Source organism: Dendrobates tinctorius, unplaced genomic scaffold, assembly GCF_039654945.1.
Source record: "Dendrobates tinctorius isolate UK_male_01 unplaced genomic scaffold, ASM3965494v1 ptg000106l, whole genome shotgun sequence".
NCBI classification, from domain to species: Eukaryota; Metazoa; Chordata; class Amphibia; order Anura; family Dendrobatidae; genus Dendrobates; species Dendrobates tinctorius.
The window spans coordinates 1160456-1178611 of record NW_027361774.1 but is presented as its reverse complement, the minus strand read 5'-3'; the positions used below and the strand labels follow the sequence as shown (position 1 = coordinate 1178611).

Below are 18156 nucleotides of genomic sequence, written 5' to 3'. Positions count from 1 at the left end.
TCACCCTCCACTGACCCGCCGGGATAATAGCAGCTGAGACTACAGATCTTCCAGGGTCGTTGCCCCACCTGTGACACACACACAGAGAGGAGGTAATGATAAGTGTAGGAGGATGACAGTCCAATGAGTCCATACAAGGTACAATGCCAATTGATCTGAGGATCACAATCTGGCTTCTCCAAATGTATCCATAGTTCAATGATGGTCAATGGAGCAGATCTGTATTCTTCTAACCGAGGCTGAAAACCCCTAGGTTGTTTCCTATAGAATGATAGATCCGTGTCCCTCATAATGTAGCCATGATGTAAAATGGCTGCTGTCCTGTCTCTGGTCCTATTGAGATGTATGGATGTCTTGGCAGAATCTCTCTGGCTGTTTCTCTCTCTCAGTCTCTTTATACAGAGGCCTGTAACCTATTTTTAGACTTAACAAGTGTCCCTCATTCAGTATTTACATAAAGGGTAAGAATGGAGATGAGATTATTATAGCATTATTTGATTATTTAAACTATTTGCATAGTTTTTCCCTCTCTGCTTTAGAAGCCAACAAACTGGCTCCATAAATCAATGCATAATTAGCATATCAGTAAACATCACTAGTGATCAAGGATAAGCGCACAATAAAAGTCAATATTACCGGCTTACAGAAACAAAAGTCTGTTTTCTTGACCAACCAGAAATCAGCACTTAAATTTGAAAGCCAACATACAGGTAACATTCTATTATTCTTCGTCTGCTAAAAAATAGTCGTCTGGTTAATTAATATACAATGCTGTATGTCTTAGGCTGGTTTCACATTAGCATTGAAACAACGCTGCGCACTGTGTCAGTAAGCCCCGCCCCGATCCGGCTCCCTGCCCGCCCCATCCGGGATCACCGCCTACTATCGCATTTGCACGCATGCGATCGGCGCACCCTATCTTTAGCATAGGGTGCGCAGATCATGCGCTGCCAGTGTGAAAGTAGCGTGCTGCGCACTTTTGACGGTGCGCCGTGCGCGCCGAAATGCAACATGTTTTTCCCTCTTTGCTTTATAAGTCAACAAACTGGTTCCATAACACAATGTATAATTAGCATATCAGCAAACATCACTAGTGATCAAGGATAAGCGCACAATAAAAGTCAATATTACCGGCTTACACAAACAAAAGTCTGTTTTCTTGACCAACTAGAAATCAACACTTAAATTTAAAGCCAACATACAGATAACATTTTATTCTTCATTTGCTAAAAATAGTCATCTGGTTAATTAAGATACAATGCTGTAAGTCTTCACAATGCCAAAAGTAAAAAAATAAGTGTTTTTTAAAATATATAAAAAATATATAAAAGTTCAAATCACCCCCCTTTCACCCCATTCAAAACAAAACAATACAAAGAAAAAACATACACATATTTGGTATCGCCACATTCAGAATCGCTTGATCTGTCAATATAAAAAAAGAATTAACCCGATCGCTAAACGGCATAAGGAGAAAAATCCAAAACGCCAGAATTACGTCTTTATGATCGCCGCAACATTGCATTAAAATGCAATAACGGGCGATCAAAAGATCGTATCTGCACCAAAATGGTATCATTAAAAATGTCAGCTCGGCACAAAAAAATAAGCCTTCACCCAACCTGAGATCATGAAAAATGGAGATGCGACGGGTATCGGAAAATGGAGCAATTCTTTTATACTTTACCTAATAAAGAGGAGTTATTTTTACTGATAAATGTTTGTTTTGGGTCATTTATTTTCTGTTGGTATTTGGTTTATCCTATAAAACTCCCATATAATATTCTCACCTTGAATTTATCCTATAAAACTCCCATATAATATTCTCACCTTGAATTTATCCTATAAAACTCCCATATAATATTCTCACCTTGAATTTATCCTATAAAACTCCCATATAATATTCCATTCTTGAATTTATCCTATAAAACTCCCATATAATATTCTCACCTTGAATTTATCCTATAAAACTCCCATATAATATTCTCACCTTGAATTTATCCTATAAAACTCCAATATAATATTCTCACCTTGAATTTATCCTATAAAACTCCCATATAATATTCCATCCTTGAATTTATCCTATAAAACTCCCATATAATATTCTCACCTTGAATTTATCCTATAAAACTCCCATATAATATTCTCACCTTGAATTTATCCTATAAAACTCCCATATAATATTCTCACCTTGAATTTATCCTATAAAACTCCCATATAATATTCCATTCTTGAATTTATCCTATAAAACTCCCATATAATATTCTCACCTTGAATTTATCCTATAAAACTCCCATATAATATTCTCACCTTGAATTTATCCTATAAAACTCCAATATAATATTCTCACCTTGAATTTATCCTATAAAACTCCCATATAATATTCTCACCTTGAATTTATCCTATAAAACTCCCATATAATATTCTCACCTTGAATTTATCCTATAAAACTCCCATATAATATTCCATCCTTGAATTTATCCTATAAAACTCCCATATAATATTCTCATCTTGAATTTATCTTATAAATCTCCCATATAATATTCTCACCTTGAATTTATCCTATAAAACTCCCATATAATATTCTCACCTTGAATTTATCCTATAAAACTCCCATATAATATTCTCACCTTGAATTTATCCTTTAAAACTCCCATATAATATTCTCACCTTGAATTTATCCTATAAAACTCCCATATAATATTCTCACCTTGAATTTATCCTATAAAACTCCCATATAATATTCTCACCTTGAATTTATCCTATAAAACTCCCATATAATATTCCATTCTTGAACGCACGCCGCGTGCATCATGTTTTTGTACAATTTGTGAATAATATATATAGGTTCTCCTCGTCTGAGTTATTTTTGAAGGTCAACAAAATGCGATTTTCCTGTAATTCATTTCTCGCACTCTCGGTATAATAATGACTTTTCCCTGTGTGGGATTTTTGATAAAAAGGTTGACAACTAGTTGGACAACCCCTTCTCATTCCTCATGTTTGGTCCTGCTAAAATAAAAGCACTTACACAAACCTCCCATGCTGGCCCCGTCTCAGTGGTGTCAGCACTTGTGTTCTTGGGGCTCTTTTGAGGTTGTTACGTCATGTGAGCCCTGTGCCCAATCAGCGCTGACGTCACTGTCCCCACCTTCAGACAAATCAAGCATCATGAGGCCGTCAGAGAGCAGCCGCAGCCCTGGCTTCCTGTTGATAATAATAATAATAATTTTTATTTATATAGCGCCAACATATTCCGCAGCACTTTACAATTAAGCGGGGACATGTACAGACAATAAATTCAATACAAGTTAAGACAATTCAAACAGTGACATTAGGAGTGAGGTCCCTGCTCGCAAGCTTACAATCTACAAGGAAATGGGGGGACACAGTAGGTGAGAAATGCTTGTTATTTCAGGTCTGGCAATTATAATAAATAGGGATTTTCATATAAAGCTGCATGATCCAGTCATCAGCCCGTGTGCTTAAGTGCAATAGACAAGTATCAAGTGCAGTTATCGTGTGCATGGAGGGTGTGGAGACAGATGAATAGTAGGGTGCAGATTCAGAATATTTGGAAGGAGGGAACAGGGCAAAGTTAGTTTACTGAGTAGTTGATGTGGCAGGCTTGTTTGAAGAGATGGGTTTTCAAAGCGCACTTGAATAGGTCGGGGCTAGGTATCAGTCTGATCATCTAGGGAAGTGCATTCCAGAGAGCTGGAGCAGCACGAGAGAAGTCTTGGAGACGGAGGTGCGAGGTTCGGATTACGGGGGATGTTAGTCTTAGGTCATTTGTAGAACGGAGGGCACGTGTAGGGCGATAGACAGAGATGAGAGAGGAGATATAAGGCGGTGCAGAACAGTGGAGAGCTTTGTGGGTGAGAGAGATGAGTTTATACTGGACCCTGTAGCGAATAGGTAGCCAGTGTAATGACTGACACAAGATGGAGGCATCGGTGAAGCGGTTGGACAGAAATATGACCCTGGCTGCTGCATTCAAGATGGATTGGAGAGGAGAAAGTTTGGTAAGAGGGAGACCAATCAGAAGAGAGTTGCAGTAGTTCAGACGAGAATGAATAAGAGCGACAGTAAGAGTCTTAGCAGTTTCAAAGGTGAGAAAAGGTCGGATTCTGGAGATGTTTTTAAGATGCAGGTGACAAGAGCGACTGAGTGATTGGATATAGGGAGTAAAGGAAAGTTCAGTGTCAAATATGACCCCAAGACAGCGGGCATGCTGCTTGGGAGTTATGGTTGAACCCTCCAGGGTTTTTTCGATGTTAGGTAGAGTGAGGTTAGTAGAGGGGAGAAACACAAGAAGTTCAGTTTTGGAGAGATTTAGTTTCAGATAGAGGGAGGACATGATGTTAGAGACAGCAGACAATCCTGGGTATTTTGAATTAGGGTAGGGGTGATGTCAGGGGAAGAAGTGTATAATTGGGTGTCATCAGCATAGAGATGATACTGGAACCCAAATCTGTTGATTGTTTGTCCAATAGGGGCAGTGTATAGAGAGAAGAGGAGGGGGCCTAGGACTGAGCACAGTGAAGTTGCCGGTGATTGGGTGCAGGGCTCGTGTGATGTGAGAACCTCACATAGGCCCCGGGACAGTGAGTCTCGACACCAATGAAGTGGAGCCGGCACGCCAGCAGAGTGTGAGTGTTTTTATTTTAATGAGGCCAAATGTGAGGAATGAGTTCACTGAGAAAGAAAAAAGATATATATGTACTGTATTTTTTGGACTATAAGACGCACCTAGGTTTAGAAGAGGAAATTAGAAAAAAAAATTGAAGCAAAAAATACGGTTAATTCTTCACTTAATATCCCCTATCCTGGTATGCATGTGTTAGGAGTCAGATTTCTGCTCTGGCTATGCAAAGATCTAGACCCTTACATCCTGCAGTCTCCTGCTATCCGTCCACTGCAGGAGAGATTGCAGAGGAGATTGCTTTTTAGCAACTTTCTCCAGAGGCTAAGTCCTTCATGCCATACTCTGAGCATGCTCCTGGGACAACCTCCCATTGGAGCTCAGGAGTCAGGTGCTCAGGTCCTGCTCCTGATTCCATTGGTCCAGCTCAGGGTTATGGAGGTTTCCGGAAGGTCCCGTACGCTATAAAAAGTGCGCATGGCTGTTCCGCCATGCGCTAGTATTTCATACTTGCTGCTGTGTGTATGGTGATGGATGCTTGGACTGGTGACTGACTCATTAAGAAACCCCTTCCCTCTGATAATACATATGTGTGATTGGGAATCAGCCAGTAGCAGCACTTGCGCCAGCGCGCATATGCTCCATCTGTTACAGCAGCTTAGCGTCCTGCATCGCGCCAGCGTTTTTTGCAGTGCCTCGCCAGTGGCTCAGTTCTTGCCGCGCTGCAGTTGCAGCTTATTTCTGCGTCCGCGGTTGCGACTCCAGCACACTGGCTACCACGGTAGGTTTCGGACGTAGTGACGTTTCTAACTACTCCGGTTTTTACCTACCGCCTGTGTGCCGCTGAGTCCCTGTGTTACTAACAGGCTCAGCGTTCCTTCTCTAGTATTTTCTGTAGCAGCTCTGTGCACTTAAAAGGGACTGCTTGATTGCACCTGGGTGATATAGAACCCCGTGCACATTACCGCCACAGTGCTCTGTGTCTTCTAGCTGCGGTTTTTCTATCTGCCGCACGGTGGACCCCGAGTGGCGAAGGCACTTTATTTATATTTTTTATTTAGTGTCTTCCGCCACTCATAACAGCATGGCTCCCTCATCCCCATCCTGATAAACAAGGCCTTCTCATCCCTATCCTGGTATGCATGGATCCCTCATCCTAATCCTGGCAGGAATGATCGCACTCATCCCTATACTAGTATGCAGGGCCCCCATCTTGTCATAGTATGCAGGGTCCCCATCTCATCCCAATATGCAGGGCACCATCTCTATTCTGGTATTATTGGCCCCCATCCCGGTCCTGGTATGCATGGCCCAATCCTTATAATTGGCCCCCTGGCGCTCCTACACTGCATCCTGCTCCGGTGTCAGCAACTGCTTTATGATTGTAAGAGACACAACAAGAAAACACAAAATAACAAATTTGCAAAAATACTCTGCAGTAAAAAACATGACAGTAATCAGCAAGTGCTGTATAACAAATACAGGGTATTTAGTCGATACATTTTTTGCAAAAAATATATACCAAGCTGCTTCACCACGTCACGGTAACCCTTCACAAAGCAGTCCCTATCTAATGTATTTAAAACCTGAACATGTGAACAGTGTCTAAATGAACAGGATACAGACAGGCGCTTCCTAGTATATGGGCTTGTGGTGCAGGACAGCTCATTTAGACACTGTTCACAAGTTCAGGTTTTAAATACATTAGATAGGGACTGCTTCGTGAAGGGTTACTGTGACGTGGTGAAGCAGCTTGGTAGATATTTTTTGCAAAAAACGTATCGCCTAAATACCATGTATTTGTTATACAGTACAGCACTTGCTGATTACTGTCATGTTTTTTACTGCAGAGTATTTTTGCAAATTTGTTATTTTGTGTTTTCTTGTTGTGTCTCAGCCATTGGGTGGTGTGAGCATTGTCTTACCGACTTGTTCACACTTGTGCATGTTACATATGTTTTTAATCTGCTTTATGATTGTAAGTAGCACATGGCAGGGATGTCATGCGTTGCTCACAAGCAGAGCACAGCTGCCGGAGTACTCACAGGGACTGTTCATCGGATAGCATGGTAAAAATTCATTCCTCTTCAGTAGCGCGCAGTGTCAGCCACCGGCTTCCTGCTGCTGCTGGCAGTCACATGTGCCGCTACTTAAGAGAAATGAATATTCATTGGATTCATTCATTCATCAGGAGACTATTTAATATTGAAGTATATTCAAGTGGGACTAGACGAAGAAAACCCTAAAATCATGTATCATGTTAACCGAAACAGTCAGAAAACTAGCCACATATTGGCCGACCCCAGACTTTAAACTATATAGTTTGTACGTTTATAAGCCACTCCAGTGTCAGGAATAGATAGTATGTGAAAATACCATATATACGGCTCAGGGAACACTTACCTTTCAGAGATAATTTCCATATTCATACTAAATAATGGCACAGATCTCCCAGACATTATGATTGCACATATCCCTTATCTTTATAACGATATTGCACTCATTCCCTGACAGACCGCAGCATGGCCATCTATATACAGTATATAGTTGCCTTAAATTGTCCATCATCCACTTCTGTCTGGGTGTCCCCGAATCCCACGATCCACCGCGCTGCACCGGAAGTACACCGACCTCCATTTTGGAACACCCAAGAGATGCCACTTGGATCCAGGATGCAGCTGCGATCCCGAATGACGCTGCAATCTCAACCGCCGCTGGGATCCAGGCCGCCACGATCCCGACCGCCGCTCGGATCCAGGCTGCCGCTGAGATCCCGACCACCGCTGAGATCCCAGCTGCCGCTCGGATCCCGAACGCCGCTGCGATCCCGGCTGCAGCTAGGATCCCAGCTGCCACTCAGATCCAGGACACCGCTGTGATCCCGGACGCTGTTGCGATCCCGACCACCACTGGGATCCCAGCTGCCACTCGGATCCAGGCCACCGCTGCAATCCCAACCGCCGCTGGGACCCCAGCTGCCACTCGGATCCAGGCCACCGCTGCGATCCCAACCGCCCTGGGATCCCAGCTGCCGCTGCAATCCCGAACCCCGCTGCTATCCTAACCACCACTGGGATCCAGGCCGCTGCTTGGATCCCAGCTGCCGCTGCAAACACGAGGCTGTGAAAGGGGTGTAACGAGGAGGTATAATGAGAGGGGTGTAATGAAGGGGGAATAATGAGGGGGTGTAATGAGGGGGGAGTAATGAGAGGAATGCCACCGCCGGACCCCACCAGGACCCACCACCTGACTACACGCACCGGATTCCACCGCTGCCTGTCCACCAACCTCCGTGCAGTCACAGCTGGCAGGAAAGACCACGGTTTGAGGCCTATGCTGGAGATTGGGTGCGGCCACCCTCTGGTGGCGCCGCACACTATCTCCAGCACAGGCTGCAAAACACCATCTTTCCTGCCAGCTGTGCGAGGGATGTAACGAGAGGGTGTAATGAGGGGGAGTAATGAGAGGGATGCCGCCACTGGACCCCCGCCAGTACCCACCGCCTGACTACATGCGTGGGATCCTGCCGCTGCCTGCCCACCCACCTCTGTACAGTCACAGCTAGCAGGAAAGACTGCAGCTTGAGGCCTGTGCTGGAGATTGGGTGCGGCCACTCTCCTAGGGATGGGATACTTATTCTTGTTAAATTCTGTGTGCTACCAGTTGATTATCTTTGGCCATTGCGAGGGCCCTGTATTTTAACAGGCTTATTATTTCCCTTTTGTATATATATCTCCCTTTTGTGTGTCTTTCTGGGCCCATATGGTACCACCTATATGCTCTTTATAACTACTGAGCAACCTGCCATTCTAATTTTAAAAAATCTGGGCAATCCAAGCCTTCAATGTTAGCCATTGTGGGGGACCTGTATTTTACAGGCTAATTACTCTCCTCTTCAAGCTTTTTTTTGTGTTCCTCTGGGCCCATTTGAAAGTATTTACTGTGTATGCACTTCATAGCTATTGAGCAACTATTTGATGTTGCTATATGTATGATATATATATATGCTCTCTCTCAATACAGGAATTATTCTTGGTTATTTATAACATTCAGTCTATATGTGCAATACCATTGATGTTGGCTTGTGTGCATTCATTTTGTGCCATTGGGAGATTATTATGTCTGGAAAATCATTGCTTTTATTAAAAGGCATGATTCATTATAGGTCCTTGTGACGAACCGACGAGCCGCTGCCACCAAAACGTGGCTGACAGCGGACCCTGTGTCACCAGTACATCACGATCCCACCACTGACACGGGTGTATCAGCGGACGGAGGGATGCGACACACTGCTGGCACACGGCTATCACAGGCACAGTGAGGGCTTATCTTAGAAAGGAAGAACAAAGACGAAAGAATCTAATTAATAAAAATATTGGAGAAAGAGAAACCAATCACAAGCTAAAATGTTTCTATACTAATGCACAAAGCATGGGCAACAAACAAGGAGAATTGGAACTACTAACACAGGAAAAGAAATATGATGTCATTGGAATCACTGAAACTTGGTGGGACAATACACATGATTGGAATACAAGACTAGAAGGATACAACTTATTTGCAAGAAACAGACTTGATAAAAGAGGAGGAGGTGTCGCATTGTATGTTAGAAACGCGTATATCTGCACAGAGATTGAAGCTTCAGAGACTGGGAGTTCTGTGGAAACTGTTTGGGTAAGAATACAAGGACAGAACAATGGAAAGGACACCATTGTAGGCATTTACTACAGGCTGCCTGTGCAAGCTGAAGATATGGATGAACTCTTTATGCATCAAATGGCCAAGTTCTCCAAAAAATATGACATAGTTGTCATGGGAGATTTCAACTATCCAGACATTTGTTGGGAATCTCTCTCAGGCAAAACTAACAGGTCAAGGAAATTCTTATCCTCTCTTGCTGACAACTTTATCTTCCAAAAGGTAGGGGAGAAAACAAGGGGAACTGCTACCTTGGATCTAATCCTTATAAACAGGGAGGAAATGGTTGAGGAGGTAAAAGTGGCTGGGACCCTAGGAGGTAGCGACCATGCTATTTTAGAATTTTGGATAACTAGAGGAGGAAGACCTGTGAAGACTCAGACGTCAAGGTTAGATTTCAGAAAGGCAGATTTTAAGGGATTCAGAAAGAGAATTGGAAGGATCCCATGGCTGGATATCCTTAAAGACAAAAATGTCCAGGAAGGATGGGAAATCTTGAAAAATGAAATTCTCAAAGCACAATTGTTAACAATTCCGAAAAGAGGGAAGAATAGGAAGCATTTAAGGAAGCCAGGGTGGATGAACACAGAACTTAAGCACATGCTAGAAAGGAAGAAAAAAATGTTTATAAAATGGAAAGAGGGAGGCATATCTAAAGAAGAATATAATGCTGTCTGCAGAACCTGCAGGGCACAAATCAGATTAACTAAAGCTGACAATGAATTGAGGCTTGCAAGAGATGTCAAAAGCAATAATAAAAGGATTTTGGGGATATGTCAAGAGTAAAAGAAAAGTCAAAGATGCTATAGGATTTTTACAGGATGAAAATGATGAAATGGTAAGACAGGATGTTGAGAAGGCCGAACTTTTAAATTCCTATTTTGCATCTGTTTTCTCTCAGAAAGGAAATGTAACATCAACTATTCTTCACTGTCCTATTAAGGGAATAGAAGAATCCAGGATATCTATAAACAGAAAGATAGTGAGGAAACACTTAGCTAACCTAAATGAATTTAAGTCTCCAGGTCCAGATGAATTACACCCCAGAGTACTGAAGGAGATAGCAGAAGAAATTTTTGAACCCCTCTCCATAATCTTTGAAAATTCTTGGAGAACAGGAGAATTCCCAGAAGACTGGAGAAGAGCAAATGTTGTTCCTATCTTCAAAAAGGGGAAGAAGGTGGACCCAGGCAACTATAGGCAGGTGAGTCTGACTTCTATACCAGGAAAGATCTTTGAACAAATTATTAAACAACATGTATGTCAGTACCTGGATAAGAATGAAGTGATTAAACAGAGTCAGCATGGGTTTGTAACTAATAAGTCATGTCAGACTAACTTAATTTCCTTCTATGACGGTATCACTGATTGGGTGGATCAAGGAAATGCTGTAGCTATAGTATATCTTGACTTCAGCAAAGCATTTGACAAAGTATCTCATACAATCCTTATTGAAAAAATGACTAAGTATGGAATGGACAAGGCAACTGTTAGATGGATTCATAACTGGCTTAGTGATCGGACCCAAAGAGTGGTTGTAAATGGCTGCACATCCAGTTGGAAGAATGTCTCAAGTGGGGTACCACAGGGCTCTGTCCTGGGCCCTGTATTGTTCAACATCTTTATCAACTATTTAGATGAAGGAATTGAGGGTAAACTGATTAAATTTGCTGATGACACAAAGCTAGGAGGGATAGCTAATACTAGAGAAGAGAGAGAGAGGATTCAAAAAGATATAAATAAACTGGAGAAGTGGGCAGCAACTAACAGAATGGTTTTTAACAGGGAAAAATGCAAAGTACTACATCTGGGCAATAAAAATAAAAAAGCATATACAGAATGGGAGGAATAGGCCTAAGCAACAGCACATGTGAAAAAGACTTGGGTATACTAATAGATCACAGACTGAATATGAGTCAACAGTGTGATGCAGCAGCAAAAAAGGCAAATGCAATTCTAGGATATATTAACAGAAGCATACAGTCTAGATCATGTGAAGTCATTATTTCCCTCTACTCCTCTTTGGTCAGACCTCATCTGGAATATTGTGTCCAGTTTTGGGCATCACATTTTAAAAAAGACATCAACTTACTGGAGCAAGTTCAGAAAAGAGCAACCAGAATGGTGACCGGTCTGCAAACCCTGTCTTATGAGGAAAGGTTGCAGGATTTGGGATTGTTTAGTTTGCAAAAGAGAAGACTGAGAGGAGACTTAATAGCTGTCTACAAATATTTCAAGGGCTGTCACATTGTAGAAGGATCAACTTTATTCTCATTTGCACAAGGAAAGACTAGAAGCAATGGGATGAAACTGAATGGGAGGAGACACAGATTAGATATTAGAAAAAACTTTTTGACAGAGTGATCAATGAGTGGAACAAGCTGCCACGAGAAGTGGTGAGTTCTCCTTCAATGGAAGTCTTCAAACAGAGGCTGGGCAGACATCTGACTGGGATGATTTAGCGAATTCTGCTTTGAGTAGGGGGTTGGACCATATGGCCCAGGAGGTCCCTTCCAACTCTACGATTCTATGATTCTATGATTCTAGTTATCCCACCGCTCTGGTGCCATGTGACAAAAATATCCAGCAAGCTATTCTCGCTCTAACAATTTACCGCAGGGGGGGTATTTTGGATGCCTCACCACTGCTAACAATCTTCTGCGAACTGCGGGGATTTATGTATATCCCACTTTCTCAGTTCCACTTTGGAACTCGCAGCTCTCCGGCGCCCCCTTACCCTCATGTTAGTCAGGGAACTGCACCTAGGATAATTAGTCGCCAGACGGGCTGCTTGTTGTGAACGGCAGTTAGGCTACTGCAGTGAGGGAATTATCAATGCTGTGGCCGCAGCCCCTCATTCAGCAATATAAGACCCTTCTGTACTGCCAGCTAGCTGCAACAACCGTGCACAATGTGCTGCCACCAGCTCCTGGTTTCCTCGCTTAAGTTATAGACTCAAGGGAGGGGTTCGAAGCTAACCCACACAGTAGCGTAATTATCTAAACAAGGCGTAAAGTTTGTTTTCTTAGAGCATGGAGACAGAACTAATAGATTTTTAATCATTTATTCCCAAAATGAGGGCAGTGGTTATACAGATAAAAGATGTTATAAAATTGAGACACTAAATGTAGTTACAAATATAAAGCAAAAAATGGATGAACATAGAAAATACACTCACAGTTGTTCATGACTCTTTAGGCAAAACCATGTGGCTGAGGTTGGGGGATGGGCCGCTTAACCAAACGTCGCCACTCATCGGCACGTCTCTCTGGCACCAGGATTTGAGCTGAGCTGACTGGAAAATGGTAGGGAGTATCTTATAGATTAGGGTCTGTGACCTCACGAAATGGGCGGTTCGCTGAGGTCCAACCTCCCTCTCTCCAAGTTATGATTTGGCTACAAAACTTATGATAATCATATCTTAATGGGGGAAGCTCGTATGAACTCACTGGTGGTATCATGTTTCCCAGCGTAATGAGCCCATCGAGAAAACATCAAGAATGCACGAAATAGGACACTCCATTTGGGCACACTCCATATCTCAATTTCTGGAAGGATTAGGCTCATGAAAATTAGGGGATCAGAAAGCTGGCTTCGTGCCCTTAGCAGAAATGTGGGTTTCGTGTTTCTACCATAGAAGCGCCGCGTTCTATGACCAAATGATTAGATCTCCATTATTTCCTATGAGGGTAGCTGAGCACATGTTTTCAGAACAAAGACACTATTTCCACTCAGCTTAATTAACATTCCTAGCTCACAAGAAATAGACGGTTTCAGGTTTCCAGCAGCACAGGTCTGATAAGACTGAAGGGGGGTTGCGGGGGCTGCTGCAAACGCTGGCAGTCTACATTGTCATCCGAAGAGTAGCACTGGGAGATTTCTAGAAACATATCTTACAGAAAAAAACATCATACTTTACAGACATTGTATATCACAGTCCTTTTTGTATTTTAAATGTTTTTAATAGGAATTGTGTTTTTTCTTTTTTGGTGTTTGTACTATTATTGTCTAATACAGTGTCATTTTTCTTTGCATATAATTGAGGTGCTCCTTTTCATATGGGCATGATCTTTTTCTTGCCTTCTTATATCACTCTCTGGTGGCGCCGCACACCATCTCCAGCACAGGCCAAAAAAGTCTTTCCAGCCTGCTGTGAGAGGGGTGTAACAAGAGGGTGTAATGAGTGGGGAGTAATGAGGGATGCCACCGCTGGACCCCTCCAGGACCCACCACCTGACTACACGTGCCGGATCCCGCCGCTGCCTGCCCACCAACCTCCGTGCAGTTACAGCCGGCAGGAAAGACCGTGGCTTGAGGCGTGTGGTGGAGATTGGGTGCGGCCACCCTCTGGTGGCGCCACACACCATCTCCAGCACAGGCAGCAAAATGCCGTCTTTCCTGCCAGTTGTGACTGCACCGAAGTGGGTGGGCCGCCACCCCCAGCGCCACAAAGCTGCCCCTATCGTGATGTTACTGCCCTCCTGATGCGATAGCATCGGGCACACATCTAGTATTAGTCTCCTGATGACGCCTTCGGTGAGGACAATGAAGCCCGTAGAAATGAAGGGCTTGGAGAGTGAGTGTGTATATGTCACCTCACCCTATATACTGACCTGTGGGGTATATGTTTTTTCTATTAGTCACTTTCCGACTAACCTTCAGTGGTTGAATTATGGGTATAGTTTTACATTTGGAATGAATAAAGTTTAGTTTTATCCTTTTGTCAGCAAACACGAGGAATGACAAGAGACAACCCATTTAAGAAGATTCAATTTTGGTTAAAACTATTCCAACACTATGAACATAAAAAAGGCTTCTCCTCTATGTGACGTCTCTGATGTTTATTACCAGTTGATTTCCAAGTAAAATATTTCCCACATTAAGAAAATGAAAACATCTTCTCCTCTGTGTGAGGTCTCTGATGTCTATCAAGAAGTGTTTTCCGATTAAAATATTTCCCACATTCTGAACAGGAAAAAGGCTTCTCCCCTGTGCGAGTTTTTGGATGGCGATCAAGATTTATTTTCCCATTTAAAACATTTCCCACATTCTGAACATCAAAAAGGCTTCTCTCCTGAGTGAGTTCTTTGGTGTTTCGCAAGAGTCCATTTCTTGGTAAAACATTTCTCACATTCTGAACATGAATATGGCTTCTCTCCTGTGTGAGTTCTCTGGTGAGTAACAAGCACTGATTTATTTGTAAAACATTTCCCACATTCTGAACATGAAAAAGGCTTCTCTCCTGTGTGAGCTCTCTGGTGGTTAACAAAGTGTGATTTACGTGCAAAACATTTCCCACATTCTGAACATGAAAAAGGCTTCTCTCCTGTGTGGATTATCTGGTGCTTAACACAATTGGATTTATTGTTAAAACATTTCCCACATTCTGAACAGGAAAAAGGCTTCTCCCCTGTGTGAGTTCTCTGGTGGTTAACAAAGTGTGGTTTAAGTGCAAAACATTTTCCACATTCTGAACATGAAAAAGGCTTCTCCCCTGAGTGAGTTCTATGGTGAGTAACAAGCAGTGATTTACGTGCAAAACATTTCCCACATTCTGAACAGGAAAATGGCTTCTCTCCTGTGTGAGTTATTTGGTGTGCAACAAGATTCCCTTTCAGGTTAAAACATTTCCCACATTCTGAACATGAAAAAGGCTTCTCCCCTGTGTGAGCTCTCTGGTGGATAACAAATTGTGATTTAAGTGCAAAACATTCTCCACATTCTGAACATGAAAAAAGCTTCTCCCCTGTGTGAGTTCTATGGTGAATAACAAGCAGTGATTTACGTGCAAAACATTTCCAACATTCTAAACAGGAAAAAGGCTTCTCTCCTGTGTGACTTCTCTGGTGATCAACCAAATATGATTTTTGGTTAAAACATTTCCCACATTCTGAACATGAAAAAGACTTCTCTCCTGTGTGAGTTATTTGGTGTGTAACAAGATTCCCTTTCTGATTAAAACATTTCCCACATTCTGAACAGGAGAAAGGCTTCTCCCCTGTGTGTGTTCTATGGTGCTTAACAAGATTCTGTTTCAGGTTAAAACATTTCCCACATTCTGAACATGAAAATGACTTCTTTGCTTTAGGAGCAGTTTGTTTTTTAATGCCTCTTTTGTGACTTTGATTTTCCTTAGTAGTCAGTAATGCATCAGAAGTTGGGACCTGTTTCATAGGATCAGATGACAGTTCTTTGCTGTGAATGGATGATGGTATATCTGGAGTAATGGCATTCACTTCAGTTGTATCTTGTAGGATCTCAAGATTATCAGATTTAAAAGCTGAAGATGTCAACTGTCCCTCTGATCTCCTGGTACAGTCATCTGTGAAGATAAAAAACAGTTTTTTTAATAAAATATCCTTGAGTTTTATATTTTTGAATGTTTCTAGTTAAACTGTCCATAAAAATGGCAAGCTATGTAAAAAATTTTAATTATTTACCAAGACAATGACAGTTCACAGTCTAATAGAAAACCTTGTTGGATGAGCCAGTAGTGTGTGGTGTTCAACTGTTTGTTCATTCTGCCTCCCAAATATCGAATAAAAAGAAACCAATCAATGTTATGTAGGCGAAAATAAAACCAATTCTCATCTTACAAAAAACAAGTCCCCACTCAGGTCCATCATCTGTCAATGGAAAAACAGAGGTTCCCACACTATTAGTGGCTCAAAGGCTGTTGAAAAGCAACAAGGTTTCCATAAACCAATCCAGCAAAATCCGCTCTCACTTCGGAGTCTTGCAGTGTGCGCAAACAACATTTAGGATCCCTGTATTTAGCAACATTATAGTGAGAAGAATCCACTTAATTTGCGGTGTGTGTCTCCTGGAGCACAATCTGGGCACTATGTGCTGGGTAATAAAATGGCAAATGTGTAATTTTTACTCTCCAAAATCCACTGTGTGTTAATTTCTGGAAAGAAGCTGTGGAGTCAAAATATTCACTCCTCCTACACACGTGGGTCAAAAGTGTTGTTACCCTTCATTTAATGACAGAAAAACCCACAATGGTCACAGAAATAACTTGAATCTGACAAAAGTAAAAATAAATCAAAAATCTATGAAAATGAGCAAATGAAAGTCAAACATTGCTTTTCAACCATGCTTCCACAGAATTTTAAAAAAATAAAACTCATGAAATAGGCCTGGACAGAAATTATGGTACCCTTAACTTAACCTGTTGTGAATTGTCTTGATCGGACTTCTGAGTCGGGGCTCCCTCTGGTGGTTACTGGGGTAGTGGAGCTGGCCAGTTTGATGGAAGTTTGCCACCTGACGACGATGATTGGGAACTTTGGATTACTGCCTGGGAGCATATAAGTGAGCAGGCTTTCCTTAGTGGTTGCTGGTGATCATTTTTCCTTGTGCATTTTGAGTTCTTCTGTCTCCTGTCTGATCTGCATGGTTCAGTTAAGCGATTCTTTTGATATTCCTTTGCATCTGATTTGGTTGCTTTCTACTTTCTGCTTTGTTGCGAGGGTTCAGTGTGCTCCCTTCTGGGGGCAGCGCTGGGCCTAGCGCCATATGTTACAGCTTGTGTCAGTTAGTTCAGTCCCCTGTTATATTAGTATCTTTTGCTTTGCTTCCAGTTCACACCAGAGTGCTGATCTAGCGGGGGAGAGGTCGTGTGGCCTTAGTGTTTTTGTATATCAGATGTATTGGATTTTTTAGGGTTTTTGTGTGATTGCAGACAGTATCTTTTCTGTCCTGTCCTATCTACACAGTTTGGGCCTCATCATTTGCTCAGTCTATTTTCTGCCTGCGTTTGTATCTATTCCTTTGGGGATCTACTTCGGGGCAGTTTAGATTTCACCTTTCTGGCTTTAGGTTTAATTAGCTCTTCGGCTGTACCGAGGCTTCTAGGGCATTGTAGGAACACTCCATGGCTACTGCTAGTTGTTTTGTTATGATCAGGGGTCTGCAATCCGCTAAGTTACCAACCTCTCTGGTTTCCTGGTGGCTTAGCCTATTCCTGCCATCCTCCTCGGTGACCCATTCAGAACAGAATCACCAGCCAAAACTGTAGACTCTAAGGGGAACTCAAAAGAAGGAAAGAATTGTAAAAAAAAAAAAAAAAAGTGTCAGAATTTTGTAATATATTTTTTCCTCTTTTACTCTGGGGATCGGTCAAAATTTTTGAATTTTAAGAATAACTGTAAACTACTTCTTGCTTTGAAACCTAACTCATTGGGGAGCTCGGTGCAGCAGGTTAAAATTGTCATCTCCCTGCTGCGTGGCAATCCCCAGGATTGGGCTTCTTCTCTGACACCTAGAGATCCTATTCTGGCTAATGTGGATGCATTTTTTCAAGCCCTGGGGTTGTTGTATGATGAACCTAATGCTATTGATCAGGCTGAGAAAACCTTATTGGCATTGATCCAGGGTCAGGATGCTGCGGAGTAATATTGCCAGAAATTCCGAAAGTGGGCGGTCCTTACTAAATGGAACGATGATGCCCTAGCAGCTCTCTTTCGGAAAGGTCTGGCAGAAACCGTAAAGGATGTTATGGTGGGATTTCCTGTCCCCTCTGGTCTTAACAACTCCATGTCATTAGCCTTTCAAATTGATCAACGTTTACGTGAACGTAAAAGTGCACGAGAGGCAGTGCTGCCTTTTGAACAAACTTCTGAACCCATGCAATGTGATAGGGTTTTGTCTATGGCGCAAAGTCAAGAGTTTAGAAGGCATAAGTTATACTTCTTTTGTGGAGACGCCTCTCATGTTTTTTCTGTCTGCCCTAAACGAGAAATACATTTTTCCCACTCATTTGCCGTGGGCAGTGTACAGCCTAAGTTCCTGTTGGTGGTTATCGTGAT

The 18156-nt window shown here is 42.3% G+C and overlaps 1 protein-coding gene across 1 annotated transcript in view; it reads right to left on the bottom strand.

The window, feature by feature from the left end:
* LOC141100556 (uncharacterized) overlaps nucleotides 1–18156 on the bottom strand; it is an 84824-nt gene that overhangs the window by 29555 nt on the left and 37113 nt on the right. Inside the window, 2 exon segments of the mRNA XM_073589115.1 lie at nucleotides 14246–14375; nucleotides 14377–15665. Of these exon segments, the coding sequence (XP_073445216.1) occupies nucleotides 14246–14375; nucleotides 14377–15665 (1419 nt within the window).